This window comes from Mesocricetus auratus, unplaced genomic scaffold (genome assembly GCF_017639785.1).
Source record: "Mesocricetus auratus isolate SY011 unplaced genomic scaffold, BCM_Maur_2.0 Super-Scaffold_100676, whole genome shotgun sequence".
Taxonomy (NCBI): Eukaryota; Metazoa; Chordata; class Mammalia; order Rodentia; family Cricetidae; genus Mesocricetus; species Mesocricetus auratus.
The window spans coordinates 150,490,553-150,511,471 of NW_024429266.1; the positions used below are offsets into that span (position 1 = coordinate 150,490,553).

Below are 20,919 nucleotides of genomic sequence, written 5' to 3' on the forward strand. Positions count from 1 at the left end.
CGTATTCACGTGCACAAACCCCACCAATCTGTAAAATAAATGTAAGTAGGGCATTGAGTGTGGACCTGTAGGAGAGCAATGCCCTTCTGGGTTCAGCTCTCAATACTGAAAACAAATAAAATCAAGAAATAGGCTGGCTTAAAATGGAACAAGAACATCAAGGTGACATCACAATCTAGGAAGGGAGAGAAGTCTCTCTTGTGCCTTCTTCTGGGATGACTGAGAAGGGGGTGTTGGGACTAAGAGTTGTTGATTGTACCCTGTAGAGTATTGCATTTTTGTAAACGTTGCTGAGCCACTGGGCTTCACGTGGGTGGATTCATGTGGAAGGAATACAAACCCAGATATGAAAGACAAAAAGCCTGAAGGTTCGAGGCTAGGTCTGGAGGTCAAAGGTGTTGACGTCATTATCCAGATTTCCCAGCTGTTAAAATCTGTAACTTAGTTTTGAACGACCCAACCATCTTTCATTTGTAAGTTTGTGCCTAAGCTTCTTTTCCTGTTTCTCTGATAAAACACTCTGGGGGGACAGTTCCAGGTGGCAGTTCCTTGTGGGGGGAGGGGCAAGGAAGCAGGAAGCTGACACCGCTGGCCTCGACACATCTGCCTCCCGAAGCTGAGAGCAGTGGACATGTTCGTCTGCTGCTCAGCTTGCTTTCGCCATTTGATTCGGCCCAGGATCCCATGCCTAGGGAATACCTCACCCAGAGTTAAGATGGGACCTATGAATGTAACCAAGACAACCAACCCCCCACAGTCACACCCCAGGCCCATCTCCACAGTGGTTCTAAATTGACAGTAGTGTTAATCGTCGTCGCATGTATGTAGACAGAAAGTAAAATGACGACAACTTCTGGGTAAAGATTGTGGAAATGTGAATATTTATGGAAATATTCTTCTGAAGTTTTTATACATTTGAACTTTGACATTTGACAGAAAAGTTGAGGAAAGGGTTGGGTAGGAGCATCACCTCAAGACTAGCTTTCTTTGGAAAGCTGCAGGTGGTTTCCTGGGGCTCCCCCTGTGAAGAACGAGGGCTTTAGACAGCACTTGCGTCTGCAGAGGGACAGAAGTGCTAAAGTTTAGGGGAAGATGGTGGGGCTGAGAGGAGCCTGTTCCATGTTCACCACTTCGTGTAGCTTTAATTTGTGAATCACGAGACTGATCTTTTGAAGGGCGACTGTTTGCCTTAAAAATGAATGTGAGTGAATGGAGTACATTATTTAAGGCCTGGACATAGAAAACACAGCAAAGACTGGACTAGGAGGTTCATGCCCCTATTTCCAGCTGCTTGGAAGGGCAAGGCAGGAAAATCACATGTTCAAGGACTGTTTAGGCCATAGAGTGGGTTCAAAGCCAGCAGTTTGGTGAGACCCTGCCTCAAAATAAAAACTAAGGGAGCTGGAGAGGTGGCTCAGTGATTGACAACGCTGGCTGTTCTTGCAGAGGACCTAGGTTTAGGTAGCAGCGCCCTTGTTGGGCGGGTCACAACTGCCTGTAACTCCAACTCTAAGGTGATCTGATGCCCCCTTCTGAACTGCAAGGCATCTGCATGCAAGTGTGCAACAGAGAGAGAGAGAGAGAGAGAGAGAGAGAGAGAGAGAGAGAGAGAGAGAGAGAGAGGAGAGAATGAATCAAATAAAATCTTGGGAAGGCCTTACCCCCTCTGAGGAGTGGATAGGGTGGGGAGGGGAGGGAGGGGGAACTGGGGTTGGTATGTAAAATGAAAAATGTCTTGAAAACTAGAAAAAGAAATCCAAGGTGACGGCATGGCCTCTCCCGGGGCCTTCCTTCTCAGCTTGCAGGCACCGTCTCGCTGTCATGATTGCCCCTCCGTGTGTCGACATTTCCTCTTATGAGGACATCAGTCACGCCATTTTAACTTGATCACCTTTTAAAGCTCTCATCTGCAAACATAGGACCGCTCTTAGAGTTAGGCCTTCAGCGAGGGAAGGGAGGGACGCTGGAGGCCATACAAAGGCCATTAGAAAGATGGCAGTGCCCTGGTGGTAAATAGTGGCTCAGAATGCTATGAACACCCTCAATGCCACTGAGCCGGTGAGAGATGGTTGGTGTGGTGCAACTTCCGTGACACACACTCACCGCAGATGTAATGCATTTTTAAAAGGGGGCAGCCTAGACAGGCATGGGACTTGGAAGCCTTCCTCTGAAGATGTCAAGACTGTTTGTTGTCCAGGCACACTGGCAGAAAAGCAGCTGGGAAGGTAGGGACATCAGTGGCCGATAGGAGTCTGACCTGACCGTAGCAGAGTCTCTGTGTGGGGGCCTGAACAGCCTCTCCCCACTTGTGCTGTGGAAAGAGTGGTTTTGTCCCACAGTTGCAAAGTCCCTTTGAAGAGGTGGCCCCGGCTCTGTGAGCAACACTGCCAGCTCCTGGCAGCCTGATGCAGCCAGGGGCCTCCTGTGCTGGCGCCTTCTCTGGAAGCTGGTTCATTTTACAGTTTCCAAACTTTCCCCACAGCTGCCAGCAGCCGTTTCTATAGCAACAGATGCCCTTCCCCACCAGGGAAAGATGCAGACCCTAAATAGAGAGGAAAGGGGAGATGCAGTGCACAGATAGGTGACGGGTTGACAAACCCAAAAGGGAGGGGATGGGCTCTGGCTTTATCGCTGTTGAGATCCTTGTCAAGTCCCCTTGACCATCTTGTTTGATTTGATGTGTGGTCTCCTGATGCTGCAGAGAGGAGACAGAACACACCTGGTCATAGGTCACCAGTGAGGCACGGCTCAATCGTCAAGGAGCTGGGGACGCAGGAAAATAGCTGAGCCTCATTAAGGTACGCTCTGTGTGCCTCCTGCCCCGTCCTCCTTCCTTGGAAAACTGTCTCCAAGGAATGGTGGTAGCTGGCGTTCCTAGCTGTGCGCTATGAGGCAAGTTCCTTAAGCTCTCTGTGCTTACAGGGAGCGGAGTGATTAGACAGGATTAGATTGTGATGTGCGTGTGGCATTCTAGGGTGACACTAAAACTCGCTTCCTGTTTCTCTCCAGTTGGCCATGGGCAGAGTGAAGGAGAGAGGATGGTGGTATCGGACTTCCAGGTTTTTGTAAGAGATGTACTGCAGCATGTGGACACCATTCAGAAGGACTACCCTGAGGTCCCTGTCTTCCTCCTGGGCCACTCCATGGTAAGCAGGCCACAGAGAGGAGTTCAAAGCAAGCCGTGTCCCCAGAAGACCGCCTGACCTCCTGTGCCTCTGCCTCTAGCTTCTACATGGATGGAGTCACACACCCTGTCTGTGGAGTCCCCCGCACCCCCAGCACTTAGGAGTTAACTAGGTCCTGGAGTCCATACCTCATGCTCAGGGCTGGAGAGATGGCAGCGAATGGGAACATCTCATGAAACAGCCCTGAAAGCAGTTTAAGTCCCTTTCCCTGTGAGAACTCTCAGCTCCAGAAACCGAGTTTAATCTCAGATGACCCCTCCCCAGCAACCACAGGCCATTCCTTCCAGCGGGAAAGCCAGCTGGCTAACAGCAGAGGGCTGAGACCTGCTTGGACCCAGGGAGGGTCCCAGGACTGGGTCCCAGGACACCTCCTCACTGCCTGGCTCTACCTTTCTCTTGCCTGCCTGGTCCCTGTAAATGCTAGAGATTGCAAGTCTTGCTGTCAGTTTCCTCTGGGCTTCAGATGGACAAGACTGCCTCTGCTACTCCTTCCTCCTCTCCTCCTGCTCCATCCACGTTCACTCAGTACTGATTATTATTCCTGGGACTTAAAGTTTGGAATCATTACTAAACACACACATATACACACACATCTATTACTATAATTGAACTCTCCCCTAAAGAAAGGAAACAACTCATTTGAAGCTTGTCAGAATAGATGAAGTGTGGGTCTGCTAACTTTGGGTTTAAGACTAGAAAGCAATGTGTTGTTACATTTGTGACCCACAAGCCAGAACCTTCTTCGTATCTGTCTGAAATGTTTGCCCTTGAAAAACCCAGAGAGGAGAAATGTGCAATAAAAACCCTACAGAGCCAGGCCCGGTGGCTCACTCCTGTAATCTTAGTGCTCAGGGAGCTGAGACACAATTGTCATGATTCTCTGGCTGTCCTGGGCTGTGGAGTAAGACTCTGTCTCAATAAAATAAAATAAAGGGAGGGGGAAGGGACAGGGAGAGAGGAGAGGAGAGGAAGGAGTGGAGAAAGGGGAAGGCAGGAAAGGAAGAAGCGAGGGAGAGAGACAGGAAGGAAAAGAGGAAAGAAGGGTGATCTACCAGTGGATAGAGTCTGTCCCGGGTCCCCACGTGGGCTCTTGGCCAGCATGGGAACAGGTGAGGGAGTCGGGTCACTCTGGCTGGAAGCCGGTGCCACTCTTGTCTGTTTTGCCTTGCAGGGCGGTGCCATCTCCATCCTCGCAGCTGCGGAGAGACCAACCCACTTCTCTGGCATGGTCCTGATCTCACCTCTGGTTCTTGCCAATCCGGAATCTGCATCGACTTTCAAGGTAAGAGGGCGCCGCAGTCTGTCTGGACGCCGAAGCTTCAGGAGCGTGACTTGTCCCTTTACAGCTTGGTGTGTGTGTCAGAGGGCCCACTGCCGGTCCTGAACTTCAAACACTATTGTGTGAGGCTTTGACGTCAGATAGTCAACTGGGGCTTAAGTTGAAGTCAGGTGTGTCTCTCCCCCAAACACAAAAGAAGAGGTTTCCTGTTTATGCATGTTGTCCTGGCCAAAGTTAAGAGGAGGAAAGGTTACAGGAGTTACCGTGCTGGCAAACTCATGTGTGCTGACAAGTCCCACGCGAGCGTGAGTTTCTGTCACTGAGCATTTGTCAGCCGCAGCAGAAAGCAGACTCGGAGTGGAGCTGCAGCTGCAGACCCCGTTCCAGGCTGCTCCATTCCATCCTTGAGTTCTTCCAGCCTCGGCCCTGACAGATGGATGCATCAATTTGGAGTGTGGGTTTAATGCGCTGTATGACCAGTGTTTGCTGTTGCTGCCAGAGCGTTGACTCCCTTTGACAAGGTGAACAAGGCAACGAGGCACCTAGTACTGAATCTGCCCCCACCCCAATAAATAGTCAAAGCCAGTATCCCTGGGGGACCATTGATCTGGCCATAGTGCAGATCTGTCCTTAGGAGGCATGAGAACCCCAAAGAGACTGAAGCACCCAAGGAGTGCCCCAGCCCTGGCAGAGGCTGCTGTGGCCTGAGCCAGCTCTCCGGATGCTTGGAGGGGAGTAAAGGTGCGTTGGTGAGGCCTGGGTCCAGGTGCTGCGGGCAGCCTATACTTTTACCACCGAATGATGGCAGAGGGTTATTTAAATACCAGTGTGGCCTCTTAGTCCCCTACCGCTTGGGGCCCAGTCAGTAGAACCTAGCACTAGTCTGTGGTCCCAGGCAACACGTAAGGCACTGAGTACAATGGCATCGTGGAAAGGTGTAAAGCCCTGCTGTGATTTCATGGGGGCACAAGACCAAGTTTCAAGGCGCTTTTCCCAATAGAGTATGTAAGACAGAGGCTAGAGGGAAAGGCTCTACCATGTTCAAATGGCTTCGTTCCAGAGACCTGTGGTCAGTGCATCAGGGAGTCTCCAGCTGTGTCAGAAATTGCCAAGTGGGAGCTGTGTGTTCACCCACAGAGTCCTGGATCAGGGAAGAGGCAAGGGTAGGGACACTGAAGCTTGGGAAGGAGTAGTTCAGCCAGGCTTAGCCATCGAGTGGCGGATGTGAGCCCCAGTGGGGCTACCCCTCACAGAGAAGAAAATGGATGTTTTCCCCTTAGAGACAATCCATGGAGCCTTTTAGATAAAGTGCACCACCGCAGCTGTGCCCAGAGGAGGGCTGCCAAGGTTTCCTCCCAGGGTCCTCTGGGGCTCCGTCTAGGACCAGCAGTGACCGCACTTCTGAGCTGGTGACCTTTCAGGCTTGGTACTAATAGATCACCTTGTCAAATCAGGAGCCAGGGTCTCTAGGGAGACACAGGTCTCCTCTGATTAACCAAGACAAATTAGATTTCCCTTGGCCTGCCGAGGGCCAACCCCACCCACGTCTGTTGCTGCCTCCAGGCTTCAGCCTGTGTTGTCTTTGACTGTCACAGTCCAAGTGTGACTCCTTGGTTCACCTGCTGGGGGCTTGTGGCTGCTCTCTACACATGGCCTTGTCCTCAGACTCCCTGAGAGACAATCACCACGTCTTTCTCCCAGAGTAATTTTAAATAGTGAAGAGTCACTCAAAGAGCTCAAATGCTAAAAGATGGGAAGGGGCATGGAGAAAATGCAGCCTGGGGGAGCAGGTCAGCAGTCGGAATGGCAGAGCTGGCTCTCGGAGTATAGCTGGTGTGCAGACATGCCGTTTGTTCTTTCTGCAGGTGAGGGCGTGTTCCTCTTATCTTGGGGAATGTTATCACGTGTTACTTTGGTTGATCTGCTTGTTCTTTGAGGGGTTTGGTTTTGCCATTTTTATTGTATGTCTTGGTGGCCTTCCCCTATCAAAACCTGAACAGGGTCTACCAGGGACAGATCCTGGCTCAGAGCTCCCATTTCCAGTCCTTGCTCCTGTGAGCCTCATAGATGGGCTGGCCACTCACCACCTTGTGAGGGGCGGAGGAGGCAGGGACTTGGGGTTGAAGGGTGGGGTGGAGGGGAGCTTCCCCACGATGTCCTGTGAATGTTCCCAGGACCACGTGGATCCCTGAGTTCATTTAATGGCACTGGCGTGCAACTTGATGGCGGGTGCTGGCCTCCATCCAGTCTGTGACTGGTGGGACCCAACACAGGAAGAAAAAACCCTATGTCCTCAGACTACATCCTCCAGCCAGCCAGTAGCCTAACCTCAGCTGGTCCCTAGATAGTATGTCAGTCTTGACATGTGTGTGTGAAGGTGACCAGCTTCACCCCTGGGGTGGGAGGGTGCCCAGTCACCACCATCTGCTTTTTACACTGAGGCTCTGTTCGGATTAGCTCGGATATATTTAGCCTGAGGAAGAGACTGAGGACAAAGACATCAGCGCCCAGAACTCTCTGCTGAGGAAGTGGTTTCACAGGGAAAACGGTAGCAGCAGAAATTTAGAGACCAAAATTGCAGAGAACAAGTTTCAGCTGCTGCTGCCCGGGCTGTCTCCTCAAACAGTCTCATGTGTCTTCTAGGATCCCTTTTCTTACTGGGAGCTTCAAGGAAGGCAAACCGCCTAGGCAGGGCCGGGCTGGCTGGATTGTCATCAGTGGGAACCATTCTCCTTGCCTGAGGTCCCTGGAGTCCTGAACAGGGCTTTGGGGTACCGCCATTTCCAGCTCCTCAGGCTAGTAGTATGGAGAGGGACTGTCTCCAGGAGACCTGTCCCTCTGGAAGCACTGTTTCTCCCACACCACCCGCAAGGACAGGAAATGACTCCTGAGTCACAGCAAGGGAAGTGAGGCCATTGTCTTCCTGAAGGTCAGCTTGATTGGTGCTGGGCCAAGGAGTCCCTTCCATCCTGAAGCATGATCGAGGTCATCTTCCTGTGCCTGGATCCTACACTTCCCATCTGAACACACCAAGCCTGTTTTTTGTCACTGGACTCCAGTACGCTGGAAGGAATATGGAGTATGGTGAGGGGTGGGGGCTGCAGGGCCAGTGGGGCAGCCACCATCAGCTCTAGGTGTGACCCCCCCCCAGTCCCACAGGCAACCTGCTTTCGAAGTTGGGGGCTCAGCTTTCCAGACCTGTGTCTTGAAAAGCAAGCTCTCTACCCTGGAGTCACCAGAGCGGGCTCTGAGTCACTGGAAAAGCATAAGACGTTTACATTTCTACTGCACGACTTCCTAGAGAGATGTGTCCCTTCGCAGAATGATCTGAAGTGACCCTAGAGAGCCCCGCCAGATCACAGATGTTGCCGTCCCCTAGCCTTCTGAATGCAGGACAGCTTTCGGGAACCACGGCAGAACGAAGGGGCAGTAATTACCTCTCACAGCAAGTTCTTCACAGGCAGAAGCTTAAAAATGATCGCAGGAGCTGTTAAGACCTTTCAGATCAATAAAGGCATTTATGCATGTCTCTACTATTTACCGTGATGGGCACTGCAGTTGATTCAGAACTGTCCCCAGGGTGTGACAGGGACTCAGCCCTCCTCCCCCTTCCAGGGTTTGCTCAGTCAGGAGAGAGCCGCCTCAGTCTTGAGAGCAGCGTTCCTGTTTATAGGGGTGCACCATGGGTTGCAGAGCTTCAGCCACAGAGCTAGTTGTGGGAGTCCACACCTGCCATCCCAGTTCTCCAAAAGTGGTGACAGAAGATTGTGAGTTCAAGGCTAGCCTGAGCTACCTTGTGATAGCCTGTCTCAAAAAAAGAGCACCAAAGTTGCAGGTCACACACTTCTCCAGTCTCCACTAGGATAGGGGTGCTGTTTGCATCTCATTCAAGTGACTAGCAAGGACCAAGGGACAGGCTCTGCAGGGGTCAGTCTTGGCAAACACCCCAGGAATCCTTACTGTCCCCATCTGACAAATGAAGAAGCTGCTACCACGTGACCCAGACATCACCCCTCCTGGGAACTTCCCAAAGGAATCCAAGTCAGCTTATCAGAGACATCTGCCCACTCAGGTTCACCACGGCAGTCTACAGTGGCCAAGATAATGGACCAGCCTAGATGCCCAATTGGCAGATGACTAGAAAAAGGAAATGTGGTGTGTTCACACAGCGGCGTTCTTCTCGGCCACAAAGAACAAAATTATGTCACTCACAGGAAAATGAACCTGTAAATCATTAGTAAAATGAAATAAACTTGACCCAGAAAGACAAGCATCACATTGCCTCTCACATATGAGAACTGTGTCACCTGCACACAACCATACAGGTAGAGGTGGCACCGCCTTTAATCCCAGCACTCGGGAGGCAGAGGCAGATCTCTGTGAGTTCGAGGCCAGCCTGGTCTACCAAGTGAGTTCCAGGACAGCCAGGACTACACAGAGAAACCCTGTCTCAAAAACAATTCTCATACATCTATGCACATACACATTGCAATGCAAACACACATGCACATACATATATGCACATATGTGTGCACACATATAGGCATGCATGTACTGCACATACACATGTATGTGCAGACACAAAAAATGTGAAAGTGGAAAGCGCACTACTGGGGAAAAGGAATGGGCTCAGCAAGAAAAGGGAATGTTGCGGGGGCAGGAGAGGAAAATGGGGTAAAACATGGGAAAAAATACATAGTAAACCCGAATGAAATGTTTGCAAAACCCACAAGTTGTATAATGACTGTTAATATATGCTAATAAAAGTTGTTGAAAAGACTTTCTCAAGAATTCAGTCCCAGAGTCTACACCTAAGTTGACCAAGTTGGGTCTGTCCTGCCTCTTGGAATTGTGGGGAGGATGGACAGCTTGTAGTCTCCTCTTCCTGAGCTAGGCCCACGGCTGTCTCCATGCCTGCAGGACAACTTGAAGGTCATGAAGACCACTATTGAAAAGGCAACTGAAGTGACGATGGCTTGGATACCATATGCATTCCAACTGTGGGTGAGCATGACCCCACCCTCCCTCTCCTGGGGGAATCAGGAGCAGGGCCTGCTACTGTAGCCAAGGCTTGGGGATATGATCACAGCTGCTTCTAGGAGTCATCTGACATCCTTGACCCCTTGCTCCTCTGGTTGTGGGCTCTGCTGCGGTGCCTTCTTTCTTGATACCTCCTCCTCCTCATTCAGACCGTCTGCTGCTCAGCCGTCCTGTCCTTCATCCAGTCAGCCCCCTTCTACTGCAGAGCCCCCCCATCCTCCATCCCTGCCTCGTGCAGTCAACCCCCCTTAAAAGAACGGTGGGAAAGGGCCTCTTACACATGCCCTGTGGTCTCATGAACATCCCTCTGCCTGCCTTGATTTCTTGGTGGAAGCAGCTACTAAAGTGTCTACATCTCTTTAAGCTAGGCGGTGGTTGTTGTCCAAAGATGCTCTCCCCTCTGAATGGGTTCTGTTAGAAGCATTCCTTAGAACTTACTATGCAGGGTTAGAAAGCTGATGACCAGAGCCAGGCAAGTATCAGCCTGTCCAGCAGCAAGGGCTGCAAAGTGACTACTACTCTGCCTGCACACTGAGGTCAGTGAGGAGAGTTCAGGAGATTGAGGCAGGATCTGTTGGGCCCTACCTGGGACCAGAGAGGTCAGAAACCTTGGGCTGGCCTGGGTATCTGTGGACAGTGGTACTCAGGTATCACCACCCTTCATTTCTTGTTTTTTTGTTTTGTTTTCTTGTTTTGTTTTTCGAGACAGGGTTTCTCTGTAATTGTTTTGGAGGCTGTCCTGGAACTCACTCTGTAGACCAGGCTGGTCTCAAACTCAGAGATCTGCCTGCCTCTGCCTTGAGAATGCTGGGATTAAAGGCATGCGCCACCAACACCCAGCGCCCTTCATTTCTTTTTCTGTTGCTGTGGTAAAATATCTTGGCAAAAGCAACTTACGGGATGGGGGTTTATTTAGCTCAGTCCACTGTGGAGGGGAAGGCTCGATAGCAGATTTTAAAGGAGCTGGCTACACGTATCATCTGTAGTCAAGCGGGGAATGTCAAGTGGAACCTGACTGCTTGAGCTCTGCTTCCTCTCTCCATTTTATGCAGTTCCTGGATCCTCGAAAGGGAATGGCCCCACCCGCAGTAGGCAGGTCTTCCCCCCTCAGTTACACCAGGACAGTCCCTGTCGGATACCCCTTGGGGGCCCTCTCATGGGCGATTCTAGATTCTGTCAAATCGACAGCTAACACTGTCACATCACCACACATGCGAACCCCTCTTTCATAGTCTTCCCTTCCATGCTTGTCCCGGAATGGGGCATCTGCCCTGGGCATCGCGTTCCCTCTCCAGGGTTGGCTTGTACCCAGATCTCCCACAGCCACCAATATACTGAGACACCTCTGTTCTCTGGGTGGCATCCTGTGGGGCAGACCCTGACAAAGGCTGCAGCCCTGCAGGCGATGGCCCTCATCCATGTCTGTGAGTGGGTAGCCAGTCCTGTTGCTAGGACACCAGCATCTTCATCTACACAGCCAGCACCGGACATCCATTGTTAGGAGCTGGTGCTTAAGCAGTGCGCTCCCCCATCCTGAGGGCTAGCACAGAAACTCCAGGGGGCAGGAGCGACTGTGTTTGAGCGGCCACTATAGCACCCCCTCCCCCATACAGGCCTGGTGTGTTCCCACCACATCTCCCCACCGGGCTTTAGGCTGCCTCTATACTGGGAGGAGAGGTGAGGCCCCAGCCCACTGTTCATCTCTGTGGGGGGACAGCCCGTTTTAAAGCAACACATCTCATAGTAGTGACCTTTCCCCAGCCCCTCAGTCTTCCCTAAGAGCTTCCTTTAGCTGCCCAAATGTTCCTCGTTAATGGAGGAAGACGGCTGCTGACTGGCAAGAGGAGACAGAGTTGTTTTCACCGTAATTCTCCCCTGGAGGCAGATTCCCTGGCACCAGAGTCCCTGCCCCGCAGCCCCTTGTGGAACTAGAAATGGCTGCAGCCGTCCCAATCCTTGTCTCCATCTTGAGCCTCAGTGTCTGCCTGAGAGCTGGGGTGGAGGCCTCAGCACCTCAGAGCATCAATGCTTTGGTTTGGGAGGGGCCCGCATCGGGTTGGCGCGCCTCTGTGCGATGAGCAATTCTGAACTGGACTGGCTCCTCTGTGCCCAGGGCCACATGGAATCAGGCGACTTGGCGGCAAGCGAGGGATCTGGCGGTGGATCTGTCGAAAGGGAACAGGCACTGTGCAGTCTTCCTCTGTTGCAGGGCCAGTACTGAGGCAGTCTCTGTCCCCTCTTAACTGGCCCTCTCTCACGGTCTCCCCCCGAATGCCGCTAAGATCACGAACCTGTACCATAAGTCAACAACTGCAACCACGAACGCTCCCTGTGGTGACACGGTGGACGATCAAGAGATCTATCAATTGATCCATCCATTCTGCGGGAAGGATTTTGCAGTGGGTAGCCAGCTGTTCCCTGGCTTGTGGCTGTGGCATTGAGGATGAGCAAAGAGTCAGTCGGACCAAGCAGAAGGGGACAGTGCCTGAGATAGTGGCAGAGCACTCTTGTCTTCCTGTTGCCTGGGACTTTGCTGCAACCTCTGAGAATATCAGGGATAGAATGGGCCAGCCATCAGCCCTCACGTGGATTCAGGGAGCTGGGGTAGAAGTCATGGAGAACAGCCGGATGTCTAGAAGTCAGTTCGGGGAAACTTTGATAGTGTGAAGATTTCTCCAGTGCTGCAGGCGGCCACAGGCAGTTCCTCCACCACCAAGGGACCCACCTGTGTGCCAGGCGCCCTCCACACTTCCTAAGAACTCACCCCTTTGCCAGCTCCCGTGGTTCTAATTTCAGCGTTTCACAGCTCACTTTTGAAATAGCTTCTTTCGCCCCAAGTGTCTGCACTCATTGCAGACGTGAAATTAAACAGTCGCTCTCAGAAGGCAGCCGTGCAAGATTGGGTTTTCTGCCTTCCTGGGAATATCTGCCATCCAAGAGGGGGGCTGGGCTGAGACCCATCAGGCTCATCATGTTCACTGGGCATGTATAGAATGCCAGGCTTTATCACATGGTGTTATTAACCTTCCCTGTGGTCCATTTTGGGGGGAATGGCAGGGTCCCCATCAGCAGCCATGCCAACAGAGATTAGTATTGAGGTCCCAGCCTGTGTTCCTGGCTCTCAGAGCTGGGAACCAGACAGGGGGCTCCTCCCCTCTGCCACAGGACTTCCTGTTCAGACTGGTGATGGTTCGTTTCCACGTGGTGGAATATGGCATGCAAGTGATTCTCTCTGATCCAAGCTGTCCTGCTTCCTTCACTCGCTGACAACTGATCCAATGATTCTGACTATGCTGTGTCGGTTTTGGTGCCTTGGGGGAGGGCACAGGCTTATCGGTGGCTCTTAAAAGCAATTCACATTACATCTGATGTGTGGTTATATCTGCACAGAACCCAGGACAAGAAAACAGACCTGGTGGTCACGCCAGCAGGAGAGCGGCCCTATGTCGGGGCCCTGCATCGAGCAGCATCCCCGAGTCCTGAGCATCAAAGGCCACTGCGCTCAGCTTGGGTGTCAGCTCCTTGCCCAGGTGGTCCTCTAGCCCTCCAGCAAGGGTGGCCTGCACTCATGACTCTCATTTTGCCTCCTTGCCCAGGTCCTTGCTGCCAAAGTGCTCAACCTTGTCCTGCCAAACATGTCCTTGGGGCGCATCGACTCCAGCGTGCTGTCTCGGAACAAGTCGGAGGTGAGTGTGAGTGGACATGGGGTGTTGGGAACAGTAAGCTGGTGAAGGTGGGGCCCGGTGAGCTGTGACCTGGGCTCTCTCCTCATCACTTTGCTGCCATTTCGGGGTGGTGGGGTGATGGGGACACAATGGAGTGAGAAGTTTTGTCCTTGCCTTAGGGGTTAGGGGAAAGCAGAGAGTCTGATCTCTACCCCAGACGAGCAGAGAGCTTGATGGAGGACAGACATGCTTTATGGTTAGGTCTCTCTTGGTCGCAAGTGACAGAAACGTAAGTCAAAGTGATTCAAGGGACCAGAGGATGGCCCAACAATTATGAGAGCTTTCTGCTCTTGTGGAGGACCCCGGTGAGGTTCCCAGGACCCCACACTGGTGGCTCACTCCAGGGTATCTGACACCCTCTCTGGCCTTCACCAGCGCCCCCACACACACATAGGATGTACACATAAAAAATTAAAAAATAAAGTGCTTTAAGCACAAGCGGGCATTTATTGGTAACAGGAACTAAAGGCTTCGGGCAGAGTTAGATCGGGGATCAAAGTCTCTGTAAGAACCTGTCGTTTCAGTTTCTCCCTGACCAGTACCTCTACTTGGTTTTGTCCCCAGCCAGGCTGTCCCCAAGTAAAGGCAAAGAAACCATGAGCTAATTGGCCTTAATAATAAAAACCTGGAGTCAGATATTAGGGGGGTGAAAGCTGAACGATGAGAAAAGCAGAGCAGTCAGCCAGTAGAGTTCTTAGGAATCTCCAGACTGAAAAGAGACCGAGCTCCTGTCTGCTCCCACCTATATCCTCTCTCCACCCAGCCATCTCACTTCCTGTCTGTCTGTACAGACCTCCAGACCTCTATGGTTAGCTAGTGGCTCCTCTGCCCTCTGATCTTCAGGCAAGCTTTATTTGTTGAGAGTATAAACAAGATACCACATTCCCCACTTTTGTGTCTAAAAGTAGTCATAACTAATGTAAGAAAAACTATATACAGTAAGTATAATAACTATATACAATATATACAGGCAATTAGTACATCAACAATGTCTAGCCCACTAACAGATGACAAATTCAGAGAAAATACTCAGTATCTATCCTATCTTAGTGAGTCCAAAAGGTTATACCTAATTCACTTTCTAACTTGCATTACCAAAACTATCTCAACCTTACACACTTTACATTTTTTTAGTGAATTTATTTTCTGAATCTGGCAACAAGGAAAACTATAGCTATAAAGTCTTCAACTCCACTAGAGACCCGAGTAAGCAGGAAGTGCAAGAGAGCGAGTTCCAAAAACTGTGAGAAATGAGAGAAACAGCTGGCTGCCTGGATAGTCACCCAAGGTTTCTCTGCAACACTGGTGCACACATCTTCGGCCTAAAGGCCTAGCATATCTGACAGACTTTTCTGTGAAGCAGGATATTCTAAAGTGCTGTCCTACTTTGTCCTGGCAAAGTTCAGCAGTCCTTTCTTTTGTGTCCTGCTTGTCCAATTTGGACAGCATACTGTCAAGCAGTCGAGGCAATGGCACTTTCTTGCCCAGTGACTAACTTTTGCCACAAAGAAAGTGAACTCCATATGAAGATTCTTTGATGCCCATGTTTTCTGAAGTAGACTGGTGCTGCCAGGAGCAGACAATCCTCATTGTCAAAAAAAGAACCTGTTTTTAAAACATCTTAAATGCCATATTCTGCAGATCTCCGAAGTGTTTGAAGATGACCTGTCTCTATCTAAAATGTATCTGTTTGGCCTTGAAAACATACATACCTAATATGACTGCAAGTTTGATTGTAATAAGTGACCAATTGCTAACCTGCATTTCCTTATTATCCTAAATCGTTGGTAATAATAACTGGTGGGCTAGTCTGAGAACCTGCTGGGAGTTCCCACTGGTGGATTGAGCCTGAAAACCTGAAGGCTTGAAGGAGCAACCTTGGACATGTGGAAGATACTAGAATTACCCTAACAACAAAACAAGCTGGGTGCCACTCTTCTGCCTTGGTCTCCTTCCTTGTTTTAGGAGCTTGAATTCCACGCTCCCAAAAACCTTGAGTGCCTACCCTAGGATAGGACTCTGACAACCCAATGGCCTAGCCTGCTTTCCTGGGCAGTCAGACTCTGGCTTCCTGGTCAGGTTCTACCCTGGGACACATGAAAGCCTGGGGGCAGAGAATGCCCCTATGGGAAGGTAGAGAGGCCCCAGGCTGTGGGGTCGGCTGTGTAAGAGACAGGTGTTGCTCAGTGTGGAGAGCTTGTCTACCTGCAAGAAATCCTGGGCTCTATCCTCAGCTCAAGGAAAATTAAAAATCTAGGCAGGACACTCCAGGAAGGTTGAGGACCTCAGACTCAGGGAGCTGTCCATCTTCCCTTAAATTATTTTGTTTTGTTTGAAGACAGGGATTTTATTTTGTTAGAAGACATCTTTGCACCCAAATTGTTCTCTGGACCCTGCGAACAAGATAGCAGTGAGCAAAGTCCAAGGCAGGGATGGATATCCAGTTCCTTTGCCATTACAGAGCTCTTCCATTCACCACAGATCAGAAAACCTTGACACTGGTCTAAGGTGGCAGATTTGGAGGTAGCATTTTGTAGAGTGTGTGTCTCTTGTAAAATTCCTCATATTGCTTGGGACACATTCAGGACACACACTGGGGTTGGGAAAACAGGCTAGTAATAGGAAGAGAGGCGTCATCCTTTTGGGACTGTCTGGAACCCAGATATGACCTGGGCTCATCTGCAGGCAAACCCAACCTGTCTTATCTCTGGGGAGCAGTCTGCCATGGACAACACAGCACTGCATCCAGGGGCTGGAGGCAGAAAGGACTTTGGAGGGAAGAGGTGGGTGATTCGCAGCCCTAGGCAGACCCACTCTCATTGACCTGCATCTCAAATAATGGGTCCATCTTGGACAGGTGCTGGCTGGTGAGCCCAGTCAAAGAGAAAGGCAAAGAGGGGCTTCCCCTGGGAAGCTGCCACATGCAACAGCCAGGTTGTCTATCTTCCTAACGAAAGGCAGCGACAAAGAAAGGAAAGTGAATTCATTCCAGCCCCCTCTCTCGAGAAACAGCTCATCATGTCTGGGGTCTCATGGGGAATGAGAGGGTACCATGAAGGACTGCTCTCAGGTTCCACAACTCCCAATTGCCACCTGCATCCTTTGGGCCAGCCAGAGAGCTGAAGATGTCTCCCCCGTGGGGGACATAGAACTGTAAGTGCTGGCAGCCCGAGGATCTCAGCCTTCAAGTGGCTAGAGCCACCCCCGTTGCTCAGTAGAGTGTCTGCCTCCCTGCTGCCTTTGAACCTGTGCTGAGCATTAAAAATAGCCTCTCCACCCACCCAGGGGAAATGGCCAGAAGAGGCACCACCCAGCAGCACACAACATTGCCCATGGTGCCCTACCGCTAGGAAAGCCTCAAAACCCCCAAACAACTGGCCAGCGCAGGATGGTGGGGAACTGGAGAACTTTGCCGCCAGGCTCTAGAGGCTGGTACAGGTGGGAAGGCCAGAAGGTGGGGGAAGCAGGTGGCTTCCTTGGCTGGATGGCATCAGATGTTTGCTTGGGTTTGTTGTAGCACAATCCTGTAGCTCACCAAATGCTGTTAGTGCCACTTTACAATGGTCAGCCCTGAGTCTTGCTCTCTATGGAGTTTCTTGAGCTATAATCTTATTTCTACACCTTCTGGACACCATAGCCCCTTCTGTCCCCCTGTAACCTTGGAAGCTTGGATCAAAAGAGAGCAAATCACTCACCCAATGGCACAGTTAGTAAAGTCAGGATGTGAGCCCAGGTTCATCTCTAGGCCAAATGCAATTGACATTAACACATTGGAAACAAAAACATAGCTGTCAACATACATACACAGATACACACACACTTTACTGTGAGCTGCACCCAGCTATGAAAGACACACAGTTCATGTGTCCATCACCCTGCTTCCCACAACAGGAAGATATCCAGCCAGGTGTTGATCCTGTATAGCTAGTCACTCTCCACCCATGCTCCTCTCATCCTTAGCCCTGACAACCATGAATATTTCCAAAATGCTAGCCAGATTGACTCAGTGCAGCTCTTTCTAAACATCCCTGAAGTACTGACTTAGAGTCACAAGAGAGAAAAGCACACAGTGATCAGACCAAAGGATTTGGAGCCTCCCTTGATTTCCCTGAAAGGCACATTATGTACCTCTCTCCCTCCTATCCTAACTATAGTTCTATCTGGGATCTACCTTCCCTTGACACTGCTGGTGCTCCTTCCCCAGAAGGTGCCATTATATAAACAATGTCTGTGTGGCCAAGAAATAGAAACAAAGCCACGATCAGGAAGTAGCTGGGGCCATGAAGCAGTTAAACTCAGGAGTGAACTCCTCTGGGACCTAGCATATTGGCACACTCTAGGAAGCAGGATGAAGCCTCTGGAAGGATGTTAACAGGGGACTTTGGGCAGTAGGCAGGCTAGAGCCCGCCAGGCTGTCATCCCCAGATCCTGGAGGAGACTAGCATAGGTGCAGCATGGACACATTCGGAAGCAGCAGTGTGGTAGGCAGGAGCTGGTTCCTTCCTCTGCCTCATGTCTACTTCTCAGAGACAAGACACTCTTTCCATTGCTGAACACCCCTAGGGGTGACCCTTGCCTTAGTAGTTCTTCTCCTTAGAGAATAAAGCAAGCCCTTGACCCAAGCACATGGCCAGTTCCTTTACTTGCTTCTTATTGGCCAGAATATGGTCACATGACCATACCAGCTGCAGTGTGATGTGTACTCGCTGTCTGGAAAGTTCTGTACCCTGCCCGATGCCAGGAGAACAGGAGTTGAGGCACCAATGGGCTGCTAAACACTCCCCACCCCCCACCCCCGCTCAGCGCCTGAGTTTCGTCTCCTATGTCATATGAGCAATAAGAGCCTTGATTCCATTGTGAGGCTGTACCTGTAGCAGCTCAGATGGCAACTGCTGTTCTACTACACAGTGGGGTCCCTGAATGGTGCCCCTGACACCAGGTTATGCCCAAGGTATGTTTCTGATACATGGTACAGCCATTTCTGCCACTCTTACTATTACCATCAAGACTCGGCCAACCTCAGGCTTAGGGCTCTTTTGGGGGCCCCATAGCTCTCCTCTAAGTAGGGCTCCTTCAAGACCCTGAAAGAGACCTGTGGTGGCCTGGGTCCATGGCCAGCTCTCCCCACACTGTCCCTGAACTGCTCTGTCAGACTCCAGTCCTATCTTAGCCTGCTGAACAGATGGTCTGGCTCTGTGGGGTTCTTTGCCAGCTCAGCTGCAAGAAGTGTTTAATCCATCCCGTGCAGCTCATCACAAATGGTCAGCTTGGTGGGGCTCAAATCCAGGCTGTCAGGGTGACTGCGGGACAGCCTGTCCCTTCTTCCATGGGTCTGGAGTTCTGGCCAGGCCTTTGGAGGGGTGGCAACAGAAGCAGATGACCTTAAGTCAGGGCTCAGAGGCCCCTGCCATATCAGGCCCAGCAGCCTTCAGTCCCTCTCACCTTGGTCCTACCATCTGGCTGTCCCAAACCAACTCAGAGTCTGTCTGCAAGGAGGCGGGGAGGCAGCGGGTGTCACGGCTTGAGAGCTGTTCTTGAACACCTAGGAGACTTCCTGTTCCAACCCATGCTTTCCAGCCCTTTTGTGTGCACGGCCGTCGCCCCACCTAGAAGCAGCTTAGGGAATGAGGACGAGCAAGCCTGCTGTAACACCTCAGTGCCCTCAGAGCCAGTAACTGAGTAGATGGCATGGGATATTTTGTTTCTGATATATATATTTTCAAGGTCAATCTAACCTTGAACTTAAACTCCTCCTGCTTTGGCTTCCCAAGAGCTGGGGTTTTACAAGCATGTGTCACCATGCATGGCTATGTTGCTTCCTTATATGTGTAAAAATCCACCTTAGTACCTTAGTGTTGGAAATTTTCTACAGATGTTTTATGTAGACAGCCAGCCCTCCATCATGTCCTTGGACTCCTCATGGGAGAATCCAAACAGCCCAGCGTTTCTATAGCACTGACCTTGGCCTATATCTGATAAGCATTCTAGAGATGACTGAAGCTTGGAGAAGGGTGTGTGGAGGCTCTACTCAAACAATACATCAACCTACATGAGAAACCTGCGCATCTCAGACTTGGGGCGTTCTGGACCTACTCCCCAATGTAAGATGAGTCAGAGCTGTGTGAAACAAGCTCAGGTCCCAGCACAGAGATGCTGAGCACAGTTCAGACCTGAGTTCTGCAGAACTGAACACATTGCCAGTCTCCAGAACCCTTGGGCAGGCAGAAGGACACCCTCTAGGGAGCCCATGAGCTGACTGAATCTCCTCCTCTCAGGTGGACATATACGACTCCGACCCACTCATCTGCCGCGCGGGGGTGAAGGTGTGCTTTGGCATACAGCTGCTGAACGCCGTTTCGAGGGTAGAGCGTGCGATGCCCAAGCTGACGCTGCCATTCCTGCTGCTGCAGGGCTCTGCTGACCGACTGTGTGACAGCAAAGGTGCCTACCTGCTCATGGAATCATCCCGGAGTCAGGACAAGACACTCAAGGTAAGAGACAGGAGGGGGTCAGCCTGGCTGGGGAGTAATGGTGAGGGGTTACAGGCAAATGAACTTTGTGACAATACGTGGGTCCCCAGCCCTTGGCTTCACAAGAATGAGCCTCACACAGAAGAGACTAATCCATGGTGTGTGCAAGAAAAAAAGCCTGCAGCTGGGCACAGGAGACAATGTTTCACCCCAGCTGCAAGGCTCCCTGCAGTTCCCAGTGTTACAAAGACAGTTAGGTGATTCTTCAAAAGTGATAGAGTCAGTGTCAGTATTTGAACTGAAGTTCTTGGGCTTGAGTCCTCAATCCCTCCAAACCCTGTACCATTCTGGCAGAGACTCATATCTTTGCAAATTGTCAAGGACCTGTCTGTGATGGAGCTCTTCCCTCATTCAGGGGGGCCCAGGGTTCCATCCCCGCTCCAAGCTCCCAGATAATTAGCTCTTCGCCTACTCAGCAGTCTTCTGTTGCTTCTGCAACTCCTGTTTATTGAGTTCTGACTTTGTGGAGGTCCTGCAGACATCTGATCTGCACCCCAGTAGGTAAACAAAGAGAAAATGGGTGCTCAAATTGGCTGTAGACAGGGGTCAGAGTCTGCAGGATAGAGGGATGCTGGGACACTCCCCTCCTATGAAGCAGGCAACCCAAAAACCTACAGGGAGAATAGCCATGGAAGAACATTCCAGACCAAGCAGGGGAAGTGGGGGGGAGGGGACTTGGTTTTGGCGTAGGGAGCACCAGGAGAACGAGGCTGGCACAGGGGGAGGATCTCATGAGAAACACTGTTCACAGCTGAGGTAAGAAACAAGCACGTCGCCCTCAGACGGGAGATGCCTGTGCCTGTTAGAGCACAAGCTCATCTGAAGAGCAAATGCCTGTACCACATGGAAGCTTTTGGAGGATGGTAAATGTATTGAAAAGCAAAATGAGCCAGGCTCAGAAAGCCAAGAGTGGCATGCTCTCACTGTAAATATTTAAATTATGATTCCCAAGGTTAGGAGAGTGAGGAGGGAGAGACAAGAGGACCAGGTAGGTTAGGGGCAAATGCAGTCATGTGTCCTGTAGCTCACTGAACAGTTGAAAATAGAAGAAGCATGTTGAGTGCTCTTAGCACAGAGAAGGGATCAGGGCCAATGGATGAGGTGATTGGTCCACACAGTATTGAAGGATGCTCCTGGGGTTTAGGCCTGTGAAGGCAAGG

General features: G+C 51.0%; 1 protein-coding gene across 3 annotated transcripts in view; it reads left to right on the forward strand.

The window, feature by feature from the left end:
• Nucleotides 1–20,919, forward strand: part of Mgll (monoglyceride lipase) — a 101,175-nt gene that overhangs the window by 76,874 nt on the left and 3,382 nt on the right. For 2 of the 3 annotated variants that reach the window (XM_040739124.1, XM_040739123.1), the window contains exons 4-8: nucleotides 3,010–3,146; nucleotides 4,357–4,467; nucleotides 9,385–9,468; nucleotides 13,101–13,190; nucleotides 19,505–19,720. In XM_040739124.1, the coding sequence (XP_040595058.1) occupies nucleotides 3,010–3,146; nucleotides 4,357–4,467; nucleotides 9,385–9,468; nucleotides 13,101–13,190; nucleotides 19,505–19,720 (638 nt within the window). The remainder of the gene's footprint in view (nucleotides 1–3,009; nucleotides 3,147–4,356; nucleotides 4,468–9,384; nucleotides 9,469–13,100; nucleotides 13,191–19,504; nucleotides 19,721–20,919) is intronic. The other variant, XM_040739125.1, reaches the window with a different exon arrangement.